Here is a 23314-nt window from a genome sequence, read left to right on the forward strand (position 1 = left end):
TGAGAATTAATTTAGCAACGTAATTTATTCCAAAAATGCAGGCTTTTCAGTGGATTGGTTCATATTATGTGAAACTTCGCTAATTTGTAGCATATATAGGTCAAGAAAATGTTTGCAGTTAATTATTCTTTTGCAGACAGCCTTTCAGGTTTCACTAGGATGCTGAATATGGACAATCATTAGCAGGATATTCCCCTTAATTTCCAACTTTTGTTCATGTAAATACATAACTGTTGTCCTTTCTTTCAACAAAAAAAATTTACAAATTCTTCTATATAAAATCTAGTTAATCTCTTCCTTTATCTTAGCTAACTAAAACCACCAAATAGAGAATAATCAAATAGTGATTTTTCATTTAAATCCAAATTTGTAAATGTATTTCCATTCCAAAGAAATCCTCTTTCATTCATAAAATGAAATACTGACAAAAAGAAACAAACAAGGTCTACGATGGATAAACAATAGTTTATGTGTGGGAGGGTTAGCCTTTGAGAAAACAGTAATAATTCATAACATATTACACATTATCTACACCTATTCTATTTAATAAAATTCACAGTGGTGAAATGATGAAAAAAAAATTTATAAGACCACAGAAAAAATTCTCAGTCCTCTTGCCTAGGATAAGATGGAAAGCATCACCCTGAACTTGAACAGAAAAACCCTGCACATCAGTCAAAAAGTTCCTCATATGATACTTTTATCCACCACTATTTTCCGTTGTTCTCCAAATAAAGGCAAATTTTGGGGACAAAGCAATCTCTAAAATTGTTACTATATAGAGGCAAAACATTGAGTGATCACATAATATATTTGCCTTAGTATCAAAATATTAGCTTTGCAAAATTACACCAAGGAACCAGATTGTAAAATAAAACACTGAATGGTGAAATACCAAGGTAAAATTAATAATAAAATTAATTTCATGATACTTCATACCCTCTTAGTACAAAGTGACATCCTCTAGTACTTGAAAGTTGTGAAGTAAAAATCAGCTTGTAGAAATAATTATATTATTCTCTTTCCATTAAGTATTTTTCTTTCTCTATTCACATATGTTCTAAGTCTTAGAAGCTGACCCATACATTCTCTTTTCTGTTCTGCTGCCACTAAGGTGCTTTAATAACATTTTTATTATTATTCTTGGTCTGTTTCTGCCACTGAGGTTTGAAACACAGAAGTTTCAGGAGGGGAAATTCAGTTGGAATACAAATATTAGGCAAATATTAGGTCAGCTATTTAGAATATATTTGAAGAATTGTATGTGTTGCATATATTGCTATAGTAATTGATCATATGACTAAGGCATGCAATCCAGATTTCCACATTAACAATATATAAAAGCCAAATGCATCCAACGGTTGTGATCTTGCATCTGACAAAATCTTTCAGAAATGTGTTCACAAGTGTTCCCTATTTAATGTACAGCACTAATTTTAAAGCTGTGTTTCATAGTCTAATGTCTAAATTTTCAACTGTTTGCTCAAGAATTCACATCCTATCTTTATTTTGCAGGATATTTATAGTATTCATATGAATTCCTCACAGAATAAAGATACCTCATGTCTTCTACCTTGTAATGCTTGAACAGATATAAGCAGTAATCTTCAGTGTCTATCATGCTCAGTACATGAAAAAAGATCTATTCTCTTTAAAGAAGTGCTGTGCTGTAAAGGACTAGATATTCAAAATGTTTGAGGGAGAATGAAGAGAGCTTATTTATTTTTTAATATCTATTAATAAATAAGGATAGCACATATCTGGAGTTACATGGAAAGTTACTGAATTTATCAAGCATTTCCCCGGGTCACTGACCCACTGCTTTGAATTTAGAGATTTAACATCTTGTGTTTTGTCTTCTGTCCCAGGGAAATTGGTTACCTGTGGGCCCTGGCAGGGGAGCAGCTTTCCTTCTCCGTTTGATGTCTCCCATGCACAATGATCCTAAATGTACACTGGTTTGCCTGCAAGTAATTATAGGAGAAAACTATTAACCAAGGAAGAAAACTGTCACATAAATACACAGCTTGTATAATCTGAAACTATATCAAAACATTCTCAACCAAGATGAAGCTGCACAGTCAAGTCACCAATCTTGTTTATATCGAAGCATAATTATGTTTGTTGACAAGCGCTCAGTATCTAAATGCAGCATCATAAATTGTTACTGGAATGAATAATATAAAGTGAATGCTTTTTAATTTTCAAAACTGGCAATCTTTCTAGCTCAACATAAAACAAAAACACTGTTGCTCCTGACAGGAAAATAGCTAAGATTAATTATCTAAAGAGACCACAATATTGTTGGTAGGTTATCAATTGGCTAGTAACACCTGACTGTCAGAACAAAATTTATTACATGAAAATTATCATCAATTTTTTTTTAAAGGTAAGATGAATGAAAATCATGAAACAGTAAACTCTTCAAAGGTACATGAAATAAAATTGTAGTATACCAATTTGTGCTCTTCTAATTAACTTATTGCATTAAAGTTAGCTGTTAGAAGTCAGGCACAATGGTAAAGGGTAAATCTGGAATTTCCAAATATTGAATTTTGGAATATAATCTGGAACAAAAATCATATTTATTATTTTTCTTAAAGTAATGTACAGTAGCTGTTGAGCGGAATACATGTAGCTGACATTTTTGTGAACAGAACTAAAGTAGAAGGGGCGAAATTGCAGTAATTTCTAAATGGTAAAATTTTAAAATGCTTCCATAAATGTTGCTGAGAACTCTGATTCTTACCATAGAAGTGTACTGAATTTTGATAAAACAAGCTGAGAATTGCATTGGATGGTCTACTGTAGCACAGTAACACCATCACTTGTAGGATCTGGTTTAAGTGTGGATGTGTGACTGAAGCTTTACTGTATTTTTGAAGTTGAACTACTTCTAAATGAATAACAAATGGCCATGTAATGTTGTAGACCTTAGACCTACTGAATAATATGTTTGACAACACTGTGGTGAAAAAGACTACAATGTACAATCCTCTACATACTTTTCTTAAAAAGATAAAGTAAATTAACTACTACAGTGTTTTTATTTAAATAATAAAATACTAAAAAAAAAAAAGTGTCACACAGAAGTGCATTCTAGATTCACCTAGTGAACCCTATTTAAACAATTATTTAGTTTTCTTTGTTATAAAACAGATTATTTCCTTCCAGTTCTTCTAATTTCAAATTGCATCCTATTTTATTATCCAGAAACTGAACACAGTTGAACTAATATATTAACATGGTGATAAATTTTTGGTTCTAAATTTAGAAAGATACCAAGAAGTAACACTTTCATAACTGACTATACAATAAGGAACATTAATATTTAAATATAATAGGAGGAAACATTTATTGAAAAATATTTGAGATGTATATGACATTGATATTAAACACATAGAATAAACTGTGCAGAAATTCTATGTTAAATACTGTGTAAATCCCCACTTCCTCTTCTGAAAGAAAAAGGAATAATTTCACCAGAAACACATATAAGATGAAAGATAAAAATTAATAAAGTCAGGCAATTGAACCTGAAGACGTGAGCCACAGCAGTAACAGCTAGCAGCTTTTGAGTTATTTTACCCAGAATTGATTATCTGTTACACTACATTGAGATATCTGGATTATTGATCTGTAAGATTATGGTACTGGGGGTCTCCCCACTTTTCCTCCAGGCAAAGCGAATGGAGTTGCAAGGAATAACACTAAGTAAGGACTACTTTGTTATTGTTGTCACCCTTCATGTAGAACACAGCAGTTACTTTTTAATTTAAAATCAATGAATGTCTGAAAGGGAGCCGTGTTCCTTCAGCATAAATGAATCATTCGCCTTTGCTGAGCACAACAACCCAATCACCAGCCAAGGTGAAAGTAGATATTTCTTTGTTGTTGTCGAAAACTCTGTATGCCACAAAAAAATAGCAATATACTAGAGCACCAACTGAGCTTTGTCAAACCCGGTTTTATGTTGACTAACACCAAATATTAAGCTTTCTTGTGATTCTGAAGAGGCATTTGCTTTAGCCAGGTCTTAACATTTGAAAAGAACTGTCAATGTAGATCACAGCAAAAAAAAAAAAAAAAAAGGTTTTAAATTTTTTTTAAGAGGAACAGACAAGACCTATCACTGCTGTGGAACCAGCAGATTAGACAAAATGAAGTAGTATTCTGAAGCTGTACAGTATATTTTGAGATGCTTGTAATGGGGGTATTATAAAGTAGGGAGAACTCTGACCCTCTATCAGGCTAAGTTCAGCATTATGTTTCTTAGCATTAAATCAGAAGAGCACAGATTACAGAAGGGAAGAAAGCTATTTGCCTGACTTCTCTCTACTTACCCCTAGCTTGCTTCCAGCTATCATTTATAAATAGTGCTCTGGTAGGAAGCTAGGCAAAAAAATAAAACTTGTTAAGACCACCTTGCCTGAAAACTTGGCTTTTGACCTGCTGGTGACAGGGACTGGAGCAAGCAGTGTCAAATGGAATAATTTTTAAGGAAAGACAACAGGAACTTGTCGCCTCATTGTATACATTTACAAATAGAGGCTTTTCAGAGTATTAGGCCTAGTTAAAGCTGCCCTCTGGATAAAAAGTGTTCCCAAGCAGCCTCAGATAAGCTTGGGAGACAAACAGATGTGACTATGGTCCCTGGCGTTTGGCAAGAACACTCACTGTCAGTAAGAAAAATATGAGCATGGACAGGGCATCAGCTGCACCACGGTGGAGCAGGCCTGCAAGTGTCATAGCAGTGGCAAAGTTGTGGCAGAGGGAAATAAGAGGGCTGAAAAAGCCAGGCTGGTGTGAACTTACACTAGCATGCCAAGAATTTTGTTGTTGTCATCTCATGCCTCAACGCATTAAACAAAAACACTGGAAAAGCCACTGTCAATTTTTACTCATTTTTTAATCTTGTGCACAGTTGTTTTGACTCTCTTTTCTGTGTGGCTAAGTGCCTCAGAGATGAAGACTGACTCGGAAGACAGCAACAGCAAAACACTATTGCAATAGTAAACAAAATAAAAGTAGTTTTGATGCAGCAAATAATTCTGTAGTAGCAATTACATGTAAAGAATTCACAATTATCTATTCTTGTGACAAATATTTACTCTGACATAAATGTTGTCAGCTTCTTGAATAGCTGCAGTCTCCCTACCATTTAATTTTGCAAGGCATTTACCTTTACTATGGTAACTTTCCTAGAATTATATTTTTAAGCTCCCCAAGCATTACTGCCTATACCTACACAAAACAATGTTTTTTTTTAATTTTCATAGCTCAATAAGCAAATTTTTTTGGTGTTTGTTCTGCAGTTACACATGTTCACCTCTCAAAGGCTTCTGTAACAGTCTGTGTCAGATTTTTATCTACCCTGACCTCTGCAGTCAGTGGACCATTTGGTAACATACCCCAAATAAAGGTCTGTTTTGTGGGGCAACCTCCAGCTGCACTGATCTAATTGCACTTCACCTAAGCACTTAAAGTAGTTTTTAACTCTTTCACTAGAGGTAAGTATCTTGATGCTATTGGAGTTCTAAGTTCATCAAGTCCAGTCACCAAGAAGGGCAATATGGTAAAATGGGTGTAGGACAGCAGATACTCTTGAACATGAATCCTAGCCCTCTCAGCTAAACTCAAAAGAATCCCTCTTCCCAAAATTAAAAAAATTCTATTCAAATTACATAATTGTTCCACAGTCTCTTCAGAAAGATGCAATGAAGTGTTCTGTAGCAGGTAGCTTCATATGCATCGGTACAATGGCCTAAAAAAGTGAGACTGTCATCTCACCTGGGGGAACTCTGGGTACTACTGTACTGAATTAAAAATGCTTTCATGTGTATTTTATGTCTCATTGTAACAACATGTCAGTTGATTAATTTGTCTATCTGCTGTTAGCAGCTGTGACTTTCTTTGCAAACTCTAATCCTTTCTTTGGTATCAGTGTACTTGCTTTTGTTGGTGCACTCTAATTGTGCCCAACGGTCGCAAAACCACTGTAGGCAAAAAACTTCATTTTGTCCCTTAGTATATTTATTTCCAGCTAAAGGCAGATGTGGAAGAGTATTTTTTGTTTAACACTATAAATTATCTATAGTTAGAAAAATCCTGTGCTGACACTATTATGATGCAATAATGTTTCCAAGAAATCCATTTTCTATATTACAATTAGATGAATAGTAATGATCAAAATTTGCCTACCCATTATATTCCCATGAACATCTATCTCACCTGAGGAACAAATCCACAGTAAATAGTGCCATACTTTTCAGACACAGTATCAATGCATTCCTGCAGATGGCTGTAGAACTCTGCAAGTTTATCATTAATGGAGAGGTTCACTAAAAGTTGGTAAGGGAATGTCTTCCACAAGAGATTACAAGAAAGCAAGAGTTGACTGGTTTGCATTTTAAAAGAGACTCATGGGAATTATCGAAGGACATCTAATTGAAAATTTATAGATCCAAAATAGACACAAAAAATAGACATGACTGAAGAGCGAATGCAGTGAGCATGAGCATCAGGACCATGACTCAATTTAGGCTTGAAATGACTTGGCAATTTCTTATAAACCAAAATGGAATAGGGAGTGTGAGAAGCAATGCTCACAGCAGCAGTTTAAAACAAACAAACAAACAAACAAACCAGAGCTCACAGCTGAATAAAAGAGAAGTAAGCAAATAGAGGATGAAAAAAAATGGAATGTACAGAACAGCTCAATGTTAAAAAATCAAATCGTAATCTGAGGAAACCTCCCATTATTCAAGAACATTTTACACAAAAATAGCACAGAAATGGTTCTCCTATCCTTACACAGAATGGACCTGTGGTACAGATTATCTGGCCTCCCACATGGCTTAAAATGCACACACTGCTGCCTCTGGTGGCCAAGAGAAATGTGACCATTTGTGCTGCTTATATAAGAGCTTGGATGAACTTGATGAACCTTCCTAAATTTCTAAAAGTTGCAGACAAAATGCTTCAAGAGCATCCATGAAACATTTAAGAGAGTCCATGGCACAGTTTACGATCAGCTCAGATGTAAATGACTTTAAAAGCATATTATAAATGTATTTCTAAATGTCTAATTAGCTAATTAGACAAGATGAACACAAAATTCTACACTTCTATTTGACTCAACTGGCAATATAATCATGAAATACAATGCATATGCAGGATATGTATTATTTTTAAATCCTTATGAAAACAAATATGTATGTCTTCTTGCTGTAATTTTTCTGACACCATTCAGATGAAATCAATTCCCCACTTGATTCCTCTACATCCCTTACAAACAGTAGAGCTTTTATTCCAACTTGTTTAAAGAATGACATGATCTATATAACAGATCACTTCATCTGCCTCCATGAGTGTGAAAAATATTTCATTAACCACAGTCTTAAACAGATTTGATAAAACAATGCAACTCTATCACATTCCTTTCATACAGTGCCAATATGATCACAATGTAACTTTAAAGGGTGACATTTCTTTATTATTGAAAGTCCTGCTGCAATCCTACTATGAGAACACAATCTTCCCTTGGCCCCATCAGAGTAACTCATAATTTAATATTCTATCCTAATATGTTCCTTTCTGTTACCTTTTTCAGCACTTCCAAAAGTTATTCAGACATAGATGTACACCAATCTTTTCCTTAATTTCCTGAATCTACACACTCAACTCTACACTGGCATAATATTGGCAAACACAATGGAAAATAAAAACAACATTGCAAATGTTTTGACAGCCAATCTGAAATCACTTATGTACTTTATTTGTGAATTGAGTCTCTAAAAATTTTTTTTGAGTATTAGAATTCTGAGGGCAACCTACTGCCCTCAGAAAGGATAATGCATTTTTTTTTCTTCTTTCTAATTAGTAATTTAAGCATATGTTCAGCATTTAACTCTAAATGTTTGCCTTTTCCCCAAGCTCTAAGACAGCTGTCCAAGATGTGAATGCCAGAAAACCTTTAAATATCAACATCTGTTGAATTATGTTAATTTAGTGTAATATAATTGGGCATGAGCTGGAATTGATCAAAAGTATATGAATTACACAAAGACAAATCCAAACCAATATCTTGCTGTATGAACAAGACACCAAGGAACACTGAGGGAATAAAATAAAAAAATCCACTTCTGTTAAAAATTAAATAGCTAAACTCTGCAGTTTTCTTCCACAAATGACATGATTTCACATTTTCAAGATATGAAATGAATATTCATACTCAGAATATAAATTTTATATTAATTTAGAATATTTCTAGATATTTTTGACAGCAAGTTCCCTTACTGTTTTGTGTCAAACAACACCTTATAAAAAAAGAATAATGTTTATATTCATGTCCTGATGAACTGGAGCTAGAAAGCAGGTTGCAGGAACTGAATACCATCTTGTTACAGGACAACAGCGTTTCGTAAGTTCTAAAGCAAACAATCCTGTGACAAAATTGTCAATATCCATGAGATACGGGCCCTGATTTAACTCTGAAGTGATTTGGAAAATATCTTTTTGATTTGAGCAGTAACTATGGGCCTGAACAGACACTTCAACACAGGGAACTGATAGCTTACTCAGCTAGACCATTTCTTCCAGATATTTCTGGATACATATTTGTTTCCTAGGTATGACATTCACTAACTCAGTGCAGGACAAATACGTATTGTTGAAAAGTCTTTAAAAAAATCATCTTAAAGTTCTGGATTATATTCAGTCAGAGTTAGGTTAAATTATTGGAAACAATAGCATTATATTAAAAATACTTTACTTGTAAAACAAGAAGCAACACTAAAATCAAAATATCTAATCAGGTTATATTTAATATCTTATCAGGTTGGAAGCACTAAACACTCAACCTATATGCCAGCTTCTTCCTTCTGAGATGTGAAGGTGAGCAAGCATCGCCAACTGGATTGAATTTGGTTCGATTACTGTAGGTAAACAGCCAGCACAATGAAGTTAATTTTAATCAGCCATTCAGACCTAGATTTTGACCAGTGATCCAATAGTTTTTTTCATACTGCAACCATTTCTGTCAGTCCATACCCTACTGCCTCACTATTGGTTCCAATAAAAAAACAGCTCTCCAGCTAGACCCCAATATAATTTCTTCTCCTTAGTTAATTTCTCTACTTTGAATTTTTAATACTTGCAAAACAACTCTTAAAAAAAATCCTATTGTCTGGTCAAAATACCACAATTATAATTCAGACAATAATATGATGAAAAAGATATTTTATGCAAGTTGGGGTAAGAAAAAAACCCCAATCACTAAAGCTGAAAATCAACATCAAGCAAAATATGCTTCCTAACACTGCACCCATTGCCCTCAGTACTGCCATCCAACTCCACTGAGTACAAGGAGCCTGTGTGTGTAGGAGTGAATGCAAATTTTTACCTCCTAATAACAAAGGAAAGCGAGTAAGAGAAGGTTAAAAGAAACACTGATTTTTTTTGTTCCTTTATAGTTTCTGACGTTCACTTATGTCCCCTCTGCTCTATATTATTAATTAGCAATATCAACACTTTTAAAAACATGTATATAAAGTAACAGGAGAATGGCACAATTGATTCTGAAATATAAAAATCAGCAGGCTAAAGAGTGTTCTTTGCTTCCTTTTGCCAAGGACAGTGAACTGACGGCTACTTTCCAGATGGTCTGAAATGTATTGTTACAGTAAATGATCACCATTTCAAAATACCAACAAGGAAAATAAATTTAAATTTATGTAATTTGAAACAAACTACTCAAATTTCCTTCAAAATTCTTTCTCCCCTTACACAAAACTACAGTCTGAATAGATGTCAGTGTGCTGGTGTCTCAGAATTTTGGTGAATATGAACCAATGGATGTTGTATGATTTATGAGATTCAGGGATCCCTCCAAGATTAGTAGGAACTCAATGTAAAAGTTGCAGTTTTGTTTAAGTAAGGACAGAAAGGGGCAAACCCACCCTTCCTTCATGCATGGATATTCACCCATATGCTCAGGGTAGAGAGTCTGCATGTTTCTGTTGTGTGCTGAACCAGATCCAAATCTCTTTATGGCGGGAAGATGCTGGGAGAAATGAGTGGTTGGAAGAAGAAGACTGCAAACCAATCCCTTTTGATTTCAATGTTTCTAAACAATAGGTTAAACAGCCTACAGTGGAACTGTGAAAATTACTGTGTATAGCTCTTGCTCAAACCTTAAAAAGCAAGAAGGGTCTTCACACCACTGAAGCCCAAAATTAACTTTATGCCATTAGCATTTTAACAGGTAAAATGAGACAAGCAAAGCTTGACCTCTGGGGCACATATTTGAGTGAAAAAAGGGAGTCTAATGCAGTTGAGTGTTAGAAACAATCATCGTGTGCTAAAATTCAGGTACTTGAAAGGGAGAAACTGGCTATCAATTCATCCAGTCCGGACAGTACATAAGGAAGATCCAGAAGTACTTGAATTTTAGGGGTTACCTGTTTTTTTTCTTATCTATTATTTAAAAAAATCAGGACTAGGTGACTTCGTGATGGCTAACATACCTACTCATGTGTACATGGAATTCAATTTTATATGAGAAATTTAAAGTGGTATTTAGCAGCTTATTTGTGTACAATAATATAAAGTAAATTAGATTTTACTTCAATAACAACAAAATTTGGTTTGTGGTTTTGTACTTAAATAGTTTTTAATGAAAGATGTAATGAAACTGTTCAGATGATACCAAAAGATGTAATTTCAAAACTAAGCATAGTATCCAAAATATCAGCTACTTTTGCAAACATTCTAACTATGGAACTTGAGTTAAAATATGATATTTTAAGGACACTCCGTGACTAAAGTTCATTTAATCAATGGATACTTTGAATCTGTCCATGAAACAATACTGTGGCAGTAAAATGTCTATAAAATTAGAGAACCACATACTAGCTACATTTTGAAAAGAACTTTTACCTTAAAAATAGGTCATAGCATAGAAAACTCAATCAGGAATTGCTCTCTTCCAAAATGGCACCATCTTTCATTCATTCCAGAGAAGAAAAAACCCCAACTTATGGAATAATGCTGTCCCTGAGGGTGACAGCGAGGGAAGAAAGCAATCTGTCCTCAAACATTCACATAATTTAATCTGGAACTGCAAATATTATTAAGCACCAATCATAACAGTACAGTTACTGCTTCATGGCATTCCAAAGAGGAGATAAAACTGCTTAGTTGTTAATTTCTAATGATGTAAACACATTTGGATTTTAATGTTATGTCTGAATTTCCTGCATTATTAGCTCTGGGGTTGCAAGGTATTAACTTACTACCTTTAATAATTTTACACTTGAATTAAAAGGTGTGTTTAAATATTATTTCCTTTTAAAGTATTTTTGTGGGGACGTGTTGATGTGATGGCAGAAGCGAATCACCTAGTAAAATAGGAAGCTATTACTTAGCTTTACTGCAGTGTAAGTATGTGTCCAATTTAATGTATAATTTTCAAAAACTGGCTGAATTTACCTCCTCTGGTACTGTATTTTCATCCTGCAAAAGCCACATTTAACAATTACCGTTCTTGTAATTAACCCGTAGTCTAATGTACAGTTTTCTTATCCCAATCCATTAACAGCTGCTCAAAAAATGTAGTAATTAAAGGTTTCATTTATTTTTGGCATACCCGCAACTCTACAAATAGTTTTGTATCTACTGCAAATTAGGACTCTTTCCCAAACAACAGATGACGCGGTGGGAAAGAGGGAGCAGGCAGAATCCTTGCACATCTTTGTCTCTTTAGAAGATCAAATAAAGAGCAGCTGTAATGCTATTTTTACCTATGTGTAAAAAAGTACCATGATCCATATCTTCGCATGAAAATGAACAATAGTGTACAAATAGAGGACAGAAAGTTGTATTGCTAACCAAAGCAATAATACACTTTTGAAAAGCTCTCATCAGGTTTGGTGTAATTTTTCTCCTAGGAGCTTCCTTTAAATACTATTTCATAGAGAATAGTGTGAGTTATAAAAAATGAAAAGACCTGAGAGCCATCATCTTGTACCAATACAAAGTGCATATTTAAACCAGATTAACAATGAGAAAAAGGAGGGAAAGAGCACTGCAGAAAACATGGGGAAGTTATGACTAATGTTCTCGGGTTTCAAGTTTATCACCATTTAGTAGCATCTGACATACTTCTTTTACATAACCCTCCTGGGTAGTACTTTCAGAGTCTGCTTTCCTGCGTGTCTCCTCCATGTGTGTAGAGAACCTTATTTTAGTCTCTGCTGTTGCCCATGGCAGGAGACTTCAAAGACTTCTTGCCAGCTGAAAACAACTGGAGCAGGTAATGATTGCACAGCTAGCACACAGTCCTCCTGTCACATTGTAGTAATGCCTGAGTAGGTGCCTCCTGCTTATTTTTAAATATCAAGGTACCACCTATACCTAAAGCTGTGATCTACTTTGCAGACACAAGAAGTGGCTAAGCAGTTTATACAAAGCTGCTGCTGCATTGTCTAGATTGTTAACACAGCATCAGTTAGCTAGTTGAAACCTAACTTGTATAATTCTATTCAACCTTGAAATCATTTTTGTGAGTATAATTTAGCCTAGTTTCAAGCCAGGATTGAGCTTATTAAGAACTACAAATAGTTTTTTGTGGTTTTTTGTGGTTTTTTTTGTTTGGTTGGTTTTTTGTTTTTTTGGTTTTTTTTTTTTTTTTTTTTTTTTTTTTTTTGTTTTTTGTTTTTTTTTTTAATTTTTGTTGGGTTTTTTTTTTATTTATTTAAAGATCACTGGGGGAGCATTTGAGTGTGGAAAGCCAACATGGAATTATCAAGATATGGTTAAAAAACAGTAATAGATTGGTAAGCAGTGAAAACTTGGGTACTATTTTATTTTCAGTTTCTCAATTCATTCATGTGTCATAACTTACAGTACAGTAAGAAAAAAAATAAGTGTGTAGATAAAATGAATAATGATACTTAATAGGAACACACTGTAAAAGAAACATGACAAAAGACCATTATGTATAGTAAAGGAAATAATTACAGAAGTTGCTGTAATTACAAAGCTGCTTTCTAAAGTCATAAGGGTATTGTGAAGCTACTATATGTGCTATATGTGAAATACTAAGAGACAGGCAGAGAGTTCTGTGATGGAGGTCCCCCATATATTTAACATAATAACACGTTTAAAATCATGTTATCACAGCTGGGCAAAATACCATTTAACACCGTCTCCACTGCTGACCAAATGAATCTCTCAGCCCTGGGGAATCTTCTTCAAGCAGAAGTAATTTTTACAAAATTTTACAAAGGTGATCTAAGAAAATGTGTTTTACCTCATGATGGGGGTAGGCAACCAATGACCACATGATCAGCTCTGGCAGTTAAGCTGCCAAGCAGCAACTTGTTAGCTCCCCATAACTCAATCATTTCAATTGTTTGCCCACAGCCTCGGGCTACAGACAGACATTTGGTCTCCTAACAGCTGCACCAGATGAAGACATTACTATCCCAAGCTATTTGTTATCATACATCTGCTTGAGATTATCATCTCCACAGCTCTGCCGGAGGAAGGAATCATGTGAGCACTCCCTAATATGGTTTGTACAAAACCAGCCAATTTAATAAAAATAGGTGATGTGAGCTAACCAGGCTAGTTTTGCCTGAATCATCTTTAAAAATGTAGGTATAAAACTTCTTTACTAGCAACGGAGTGGAGGATGAAAATATGTAGCTGGAAGAATTATCCCCTTTAAGCAATGTAGCTGGACTGGGGAGGGGACTGTACTGTTTGTATCCTAATGAAGAGAGATACTGTAAGCAGAACTTCCTGAAGCTATACAAGAGAAATAAATGCAGCTTCTAAACCAGTATTACTTACCAGTGTTTATAGAATTTAAAGCTTTAATGGGAAAACTACATGTTTGTAAACTGAAGTTTATCTGTAAAGGTAGTATAATCAGAGATATATATATGTATACATTTAAAGGTGTCAGACACAGAAGATCAGCTGTAGATGAGACTGTATCAGCACAATATAATCAATCCAGGTTTGAAGTTTCCTGGTGCAGGACTGTTACTTTATTTAGCATTTGGTTCACGAACAGCTGTATCAACAGTTCTTAACAACCCAATTATTTTGCCACTAGTGAAAGTTCATGTTAGTTAATGTAGAATTGGCCCATTATAATTTTGACAGAAGAAGTCTACAATACAAGCCAGCCAATACAGTAAAGCTCACTCAGAAAGTATCAGTATTATTCTACCTTGAAGAGGCAGCTGCAGACTACTGCTATGCTTAGAGCTCCACACCTTCCTGACGTATTAACAAAAGTAAATTATTCCACCAGTCACTGATCTAATGTAAAAAGGGTATTTACATACTGTCTACATGCTGAGACAAGAACAGTGTTCAGTCATCCAAAAGGGGTAAGAAAAGTCAAAGCAAGCATAGAAAAATATTTCTGTGTATACATCTCATATACACATGGAAACCACAGTCTTCTAGAACAGCAAACAACAAAGATAGAATTGTGTGAAAACTATATGAAGAAAGACCCAGAGAAATCCAGTCTCACAATAAAAGCAGATTAAACTGTGTTCTGGATAAAAACAATAGTTTTAAAGAATGTCCAGTACTTGCCACTGCTGCTATCACCACATTTAGCAACAAACAGTAAGGCAATATAAGATCATAGCCACTACTTTTTGTATGCCTCTTTGCAAAGGGGATTACTCATCTGAATTACCTTCATACATCAATTGGAAGAGTTCAAAACATGCAAGAACTGATTTAGAGCAAGTTTAGAAAGCTTCAGACTTTCAGGTCTTGCATTCAATAGAAGATGCATCTGCTTGTAGCACTCTGAAATACTAAAAGATCTACTAGAACATTGCTTAATACTGTATCTTAACTTTGTGACTTTGGTATCATTGCAGTCTAGTGGTTTTTAAATATTTGGGTATATGCAAAAATCTAAATGATAGATTTCCATTTTAAGTCTTTATACACAGTAATGAAGATGCGCATTTCCAACTAAGGTCACATTCAACATTTTATTAACTGTTTATTTGCTTCTAAAGAAGTAATTTGCTTCAAAAGAAGTAATTTCTATAGCTACCTTCTCAAGCAGAAACATTTTACTTCTCCATATTTTCTGGCGAAACTGAGATTAACCCTTTTGGTTGGAATGAGAATTTAAAATTAAGTCATAACAAAATTAGCTGTGTTTAAGGGTGTTACAGTATGATTAACACACTGTGGCTTTATGTATATCATAACTATGATTTAGGTAAGTCTTTAATAGTACAGAAAATTTACAGAAAATGTCAGTCAACATCTGAAGATGAATGACCAACACTTGCATAACCAATGTTTCAAGAGTGTGCAATCAGAACTTGTATGCAATGAAACACATTCACCTTTAATATGCACATTTTTTAAGAAGTATTAGTTTCCTTTTCAAGGTGTTCAAAGCTAGCATGCAAGAATATTATACACTTATTTCAGGATGACCACATATACACTAAAAGATAAGTACCTCAAAGACAACTGTCTCAGTCAAAACCACAGTATTACATGATATAAATCTATTATAACTTTTTTCATAGTAATTTGATAGCACTTATTCATCTTTACAAAAAATATAAAAATTGTGTGAGGTGTTGTGCATAGCAAAGGAAACATTTCTGTAGTTTCTAATTTAAAAAGTTACCAGAATTAAAATAATTATTTGGCAGAACACATTCAGCAGGTAATGTGCACGTAAAAGAACCCTACAGGAACATATTCCTAGACCAGTGCTCATCAGTTCACAATTGAATTTTTTTTTGTCTATTGAGGGGGAGAAAAGAAACTGGAAGATAGAAGTAGATGTGTTTCTAATACGCCTTCACAATGAAATTTTAATTGTGAAAATGTAAGAACAATTTATGCATTCCAGGATTTGAGTTATCTGACTTCAAAAGTGTGTGTATATAATGGCAATTTTATACATTTTTAGCACTTACTTGCCAGAAGTATAAACCTTACTATAGCATCCATTTAATTCTGATGATTGTTTAAGACATTGAGTTCAGCTAATGTAGTTGGATACAGTCACTACTGAAGTCTAAACCCAATAGTTTAGGCAAAGATTATGCTATACAAAAGAAATACAGAAGATCTCTGAAAATACCCCAAAAGAATGGTGCCATTTCTTATATAGAAATTTGAGAGCTAAGATACAACAAATGACAGCTGCAGATTAACTCACCTGCTGGCTGTTTTTACAGAGCTGTTCTTCTTGTGTCCTCTCTCCGATCGGTTGTCTCGCAAGAGTTGAAGCTATTAAGAAAAATGTTCAGAATAGTTTCACAAGCAACGCCTTTATATTTGCTTTTTAAAAATATTTTCCTGACAATGCCATTCTTTCCTGTCTCACGTAGTCTTTTGGTATTTTTCACCCAAAACTCTAAAAGGGATGTACATAGAATTTTACAGTAACAGCTAGTATTTCAAGATGTATTCGCCAATTTTAAATATATAAATAACTGAAAATGTAAAAATTAAAGTACTTTCAAAGTATACTAAAAAACCCATGTAATACAAAATTTCACAATTATGTGTAAAATTTCAAAATTTTCCCTATTTAAAATTTCAAAACTGTACAATGAAGTGTTGGAGAACACTTAAATTATGAAAAAACTACTCAGGTTGGAACTTGTACCTAAGTGGTTATGAAACAGTTATAAACTCTTCTAAGCCCCAGGAGCTTTTGTAATTTGAAAGTTGCAGAATCAACAACAAAAAAAATTGTATTAAAGCTTCCCATAATAGTGGGGAAGTAGGAATAATGAGGGATTCATTTAACTGAGATGGTGACTCAGCTTCTGGAATAAGCTCTGATTTACTGTTTATTTTAGACAAATAAAGGAAGACTTCTCATTCACAGTATGTTCAATGCTGAGAAGCTTATTTCCAGCACTATGATATTTATCATAATGAGTAAAGTGGCAGTAGCAGTAAAAAATGACAGTCAAAAAGGTACACTAGAGAAGTTAAAACTGGACAGTATAAAAAATATATATGTTTCTTCTAACCATAGATGGAAGAAAGTAAAGAACGAAAGACTGGAAACAAATTGATGTTTTTTCACATCAAACACATTTGAAAGTCCAATGGAAATTAGGAAATGAGAAACTTGACCAACCACATCCCAGTTTTGTACATGAGCACAGACTCCAAAAATTGCATCTGTCTATAGAATTACACTTGACTGATTTTTCCTGAACTCTTTGTAGCTTGCTTCTTATATAAGGAATGCTCCTCATCATTTCAACTATTGAAATTTTCAATAGTTGAAATATCTAGTATCTTGTATCTAGTTAAAACAGTAAAATACTGGAGTCGAGTTTTAAATGGCAAACTGAAGGATACATAAAGGTAAGGCACCTTTTATTCTGATATATTTTTGCAAAATATTTTTTCCATTTTCTTAACACAAACAAATCAGAGCACTAACAATTCCTATTTAAATGTAGCCACAATTTTTATCAGCATGGCATTCCTACAGTGTGTATCTATTTCATGATCCAGTTAAGGAGAACAGTTACCAATATTCTCTGGCTGATAAGTCAATTGTAGGTATAGCGTGTACAAATACAGATCACCTGCCACAAATTAGTTAAAAGAATGAGTAGTAAATTCATGCAACAAGTAGTTTACACACTACGGACCTTCACAAATTCAGTGAGAATTTTACAGGCTGTCAAAATTTTCATAATTGCACCATTATTTCATTTTTTTTTACTTGTGTAAAAAAAAAACAACAGCTCATTATCTGCCACAAGGACCTATATTATTTGATGACTTTAACTTTACTTCACAATTCTTTAGTAATACGGAAGCTACAAAGCTACAAATACAACTTCAAATAAGTTCTTTCGAAATATGAAATAAACATATAAAAATTCGTTCAAATCTACTATTATCTAATAAAAATTAATTTGTCATTATATACCAGCTGAGTACATGTTTCTCACACTCTGCTGAAGGGATATTGCCAGTATGTGTGATGTAGGTTAATGTATTTCTCGGCATGGAAACGTTCTAAGCTTAGAAGCTTTTAAAGAAGTAAACAGGACATTTCCAGCTAAGTACTCTGTTATGTGAGACATCAATATATTAAAATAAAAACTAGAAAAAATAAAATCACTCAGACTCATTCTAACCTAGCAAATTTGACGGCTTATAGTATTAACATTTCAGGAATAGGATAAGCTCAAAAGAACTTTTATCATGATTAATTAGGATGAACCATGCTCGTATTTCACATGTTCTTTTTAATGTGTTTCTTCCACTACAAAATATGTTTCAAAATAATGAGAGTTAAATGTGAATCATATTTAGAAGTCTATTTAGATAGGTTACATCTTACTGTAACATGTTAGAAGTTAATAATTTACAGCTAAAATTGTACTATATTTTACCCACTCTGACAGTTTTGGGCAGTTAACATAACTTTAACAGACTCAGCTTGCCCTGGAGTTAAAAAGAAGGGAGAGGAGACAGAAGAGAGTATACAAAATGATGACTTATTGGAGCTACAAGCACTCATGACGAATTATCCTCAGATGAACACTCCAAAGATTCTACAGGTCTCATTTCCTTTGGAACTTTTGAATCTATTTAAATTTTTAAGTGTAGTAGCAAATTTGCACAGATTTAATGAAATCAAACTTGCTATATCAATTTTTACTAACTTTAAAAAATATACAATGGAACTGAAGGCATCAATTTCAATGCACTGACGATATATTCAGCTACCTTTACTGAAGAAATCAGTATATTTATGAAATAAAAACACTTACTTTCACATTTTACAGTTCTTATACAAGTTGTTCTGTTTAGACTTTACTACCATCCACAAAAAAAAGGTTCCCCCCCCTCATGTTTGAAGACAAGCTAAAGAAATAAATGCCATATTGCTAACCAAATATTAGACATGTCTTCACATTTCCTCAACCACATCTCTAGGCTTGGACCTCCTGGGGAAAACTAGTGAGATACTTTCAATAATGTCTGCACCATGATGTAGATTTAACAGTTCCTTTTTATTTTTGTTTTTTTTTAATTGCAGTGGTCTTTTTAACCAATGAAATGCAGAAAAATGGAATTGAAGGTCTTTCTTTAGAAGCCTGCCCACTCTTGTCAGTGTTCAGTATGTCTTGGATGTCCTAGGTCAAATGTTTTGCTAACCAGCATTTTGAGAAACACAGCGTTTAGAGAGACTGTGATTACCGGAATCATTAAAAAACAAAACAGAACAAAACAAAGCAGAGTTTTAATTTAACCTGTTAAAGCTCACAGATACTTAACTGAAATTAAGTAAGTAATTAAAGATGTTTAATTAAGGGACTTTTTGAGATGCACTGCTGTTATTATGTTTCCTCACAAGAAAATATGAAATGATACCTGCTTTGTTTAGAATTGCTTAAAATATTAGCCCACTCTGGAAAAGAGGTAGTTAAATTTGTTTATACATCTCAAGTAAACTATTCTTGATCAAAGCAGTTCTTACCTGGCTATGTTCCTTCCTAGCCCCAGGGCTAAACCAGTGGCTGTGGGAGAAAAAGAAGACAAGTTTAACAATATAACTAACAAAGCACATGCTGTCATATGACCAGTCTGTGCGTGCTTTTGGGTATTTTATTGTCTGCCAGGAAAATACAGCCTTTGGCTATGCTTTATTTTAATGGGATATTTTTATTGAACTCTCCCAGTCTGTAACAGTTTTGAAAGAATGTACCACAGACTTCACTTCTAAGTAGCTACTGGTTTTATAGGTAATTATATTTTTTCAAATAAGCTAGAATAATTTATAAATTATAGTATTTTAATATATTATAATCTATGTGCCATAAAGAAAAGTAATACCATATTTGGTCCTGAAGTGTTATTTATTAATGATTATAGCTGAGAAGGTTTCAAAGTACTGTGGGCTATCTGGTAGTTGTTAATGTTTTATTTTACAAATTGAGGGCTTAGAGTGAATCTACAGTGAAATTCAAAGTCTTTGAATTCAGTGTCTTCATACCTCCAGGCAACTGTACAGTTTTGACTACCAGTGGTCTTATTTCACAGAGATGAAAATTTGCACTAAGACATAGGCAGAGACAAGAACTCACAAAGTGACTCTTCCCTCACTAAGTCACTAAGTAAAAGCATATTAATACTGGTTCAGATACACACTGTTATCACACAGAAATGGATTAACACCTGAATCTACCTGTAGTAAGCATTACACAAACCTGGGGCAAACGTTGACATTTGCAAAACAAATTGGAGAAGGGAAGAAAAAGTAAAACCAGGGAGATTTGAAAATTACATATATTGAAATTACATATAGTAACTACATAATGTGCATTTAAGCAAGCAATAGGCTTGGGGAAAAGGATAAAATAATTTCACCCATTACAATATTGCACAAAAAGACCATCACATTATCTGCTATTATTCTTGTAGGTTGGTCTAGAAGTGTAATCAAAGATTATAAGTTTAACCCAGTCAAGCTTTTTCTTAAGTAGATAAATTCAGTAGTTTACTCCCAATTTTCACCCACAGCAGCTATGCAATGGCACAAAACATTTTACTTTAGTTTAATATACTGAGAAGAAGCAGATTAAATAGAACTGTCTGCTCTAAATTATTCTTTTATTGTTTTTAAAGTCACAAGTTTGAAAGTTTGGTGGCTTTTTGCCACTCACTTTTTTTGAATTTGCTGATGAGCAGTCAACCCTCTCATTCTTGTATACAAACCAGCTGTCACCAAAACCTGCATACTGTTAACTGCTTTTTCTATTTTAAGGTGATTCAGGAAAAGACATTGGAAACCAAAAAAGAATGACAGCAGTAAAGTTGAAAGTATACCTTGGGATAAAAATTATGAGACATTTATATATTTTGGACATAAAATGCTCATCAACTGCACAGAAGAGTTCAAAGTCTGATTAAAACAAGGAGATTTGATGCAAGTATAACTTTGATGTTGAGAGTAGATGAGAAGGAAAAACAGCACATTTGCAAGTGTCCCATCCAATAAGGTCACTGGCACCCACAAGCTGACAAAGATAAGAAACATAATGACTTAGATCTAAATTCCATGTAGATGAATGTCTTGTCTCTGACCAGGTAAAGAGCAAATGCTAAAGAAGGAGCAGCTAGCTGGTTTATCTTCTTCTACATAAACTGCTGTTTTGTGGCAAATCAGTGTATTACAAACTACATTATTACGTAAGCACATTTCTATTGAAAAAATATATCAAAGTAATTAGAATGAGTCTCATATTCAGATATTAAAAACTCTTCATAAAGAATAAGACCTCTTAATGAGAAAGTGATATTCACATCACAACTGTTTTTAAGATTTTGTCCATTCACTTAATTATAGCATTACTTGCTTTCTTGTTTTAATAAAACAAACTGAAGCAAATCCCATAAAATACCAGTTGAATTACTTTAGGATATAAATAACTTATAAAATCCTTTTAGTTAACACACACATTAGCAAATTATGGGGTGCAACAGAACTGGATTATTAACATAACACACCTGGTACTGAGGATCTAATATTTGTAGTATATGTGCTTTGGTAAATCTTTTTTTTAAACTGCAGATGCTGTATTTAGTACCAATTAGCACATATAAATGAATCCTCAAATATGCGAGTCTCTGATTTGGAAAACAAAGGAAAATTAATCTTCCTATTGTAACTATTCAAAAGAGATAACCAAGAAATAATGCTGCAAAATGTTTTCAGCTGAACAGAAGAGTTGACAGTAATAACCCACCAGAGTAACTAAACAAATTGAGTGACATTCCCTATTTACACGCATCTAAACAAATGATTCAATGTCTTTTTGTGGATTTTATGATAACCTTCTTCTAACATGATACAGCATGTTTAAGATGTGATGCTTGTTGCTATTCATACATACAAGTTTGGCATTTCTGAATTTCCTTTTGGAGAAAAGTAAAGCAGGTCTCTAAAGAACATGTGTTTTAGTATCTAGCCTTAAAACCTGTTGCATTTTAGGAAAGTCTGTACTTAGCAAGTTAATAAAAACACATTTACAAAGCACTGAACTTCGCATTTCATTAAGAAACATAAAAGAAGCAAAAACGTTATATTATTGTTAAGCAAAGATGATTACATAACAGCTGAGGCTCTCATCACGTTTCATATCTCACTTTGGGACACAGGTACCAATGTGATACAGAAAACAGTAAAAATTTATAAATACTATCACTGATACTCACTCATGAAGAGAATCCTGGGACAAGTGAACTGTTTTCCTGCTACTGCCTGTTCCGGGAGTTATCTAATAGAAAAAAGTAGGGAAAAAAAAGTCTTTGAATAATTGGTCAGCATGCACATGCAGTGCCCGATTACTAAGAAAACCTATCACAAATACAAAATACAAATAGAGACAGTATATTAGAGGTAGTAAATGCATCTAGCAATATTTGCAATTTTTAAGCAAAATCAGTGTAGAGAGTGCTATACAAATTTTACCAAAATCCTTTATGTATAATCCTGATTGTATATCAGATATCAGACATTTATAGATGTCAGCTTGAAAAGTCCATGAAGCACTTCATCTCCAACAAACTAAAGTTAAATGTTTTGAAAATCATATTCAACACACCATCCTTATTTATGGATAATACAGCAATAAATTTATTTAAAAATGGTCCCAAACTTTGTATACCAATACAAAGCTTTTGAAATTCAAGTTCATGTGAGATGGGAAGGAAAGATAAAATAACTTTTATTCCACTGTACTGTAGTCCTTGTCTAGTGCTTTTGATATACTGAAACTAAAAAATATATGATATGCTTACATTCAGAATGACCTTAAGAATGCATGATAGCAAATGCAGAGTTCTGAAGATGATGATAATCTGGTATTGCTCAAGAATGTATTCAAACAGTTTTATTTTTGTATTTGGAATCTGCTTGTTTTGTCTACAAATGTAGATGGGTAAAAGCAGAAAAATAACAGACCTCCTGATAAAACTCATGAAAGAATGGAGCAGAATGAAAATGATTCTTGTTAGAAAGAATGCAGCTCCAAGTCTGGAAAACTTAAAACCAGCACTCCCTGAATAATTTGAAAGCTCCATACAGTTAAAATATTTGACCAAAATCTGTTTCTTTGACCTGAAGAATAATGCCACTTGGAGCTTATTTATTAAATCCATGTGTTGTAATTTTCCTGACTAATGGCAATTGAAAAGAATTGGTAATACCATACCAGAGAAAGTGATACAAATTCCTGGTAGGAGATACAAACAG

General features: G+C 33.6%; 1 protein-coding gene across 1 annotated transcript in view; it reads right to left on the bottom strand.

Moving 5' to 3' along the window:
• The window catches only part of GPATCH2 (G-patch domain containing 2), a 123252-nt gene that overhangs the window by 14898 nt on the left and 85040 nt on the right, over window positions 1-23314 (bottom strand). The window contains exons 6-9 of the mRNA XM_071739673.1: window positions 22276-22337; window positions 19538-19577; window positions 16232-16302; window positions 1882-1964 (exon numbers count right to left, since the gene is read on the bottom strand). Coding sequence (XP_071595774.1) covers window positions 1882-1964; window positions 16232-16302; window positions 19538-19577; window positions 22276-22337 — 256 coding nt within the window. The remainder of the gene's footprint in view (window positions 1-1881; window positions 1965-16231; window positions 16303-19537; window positions 19578-22275; window positions 22338-23314) is intronic.

Source organism: Heliangelus exortis, chromosome 3, assembly GCF_036169615.1.
Source record: "Heliangelus exortis chromosome 3, bHelExo1.hap1, whole genome shotgun sequence".
Lineage (NCBI taxonomy): Eukaryota > Metazoa > Chordata > Aves > Apodiformes > Trochilidae > Heliangelus > Heliangelus exortis.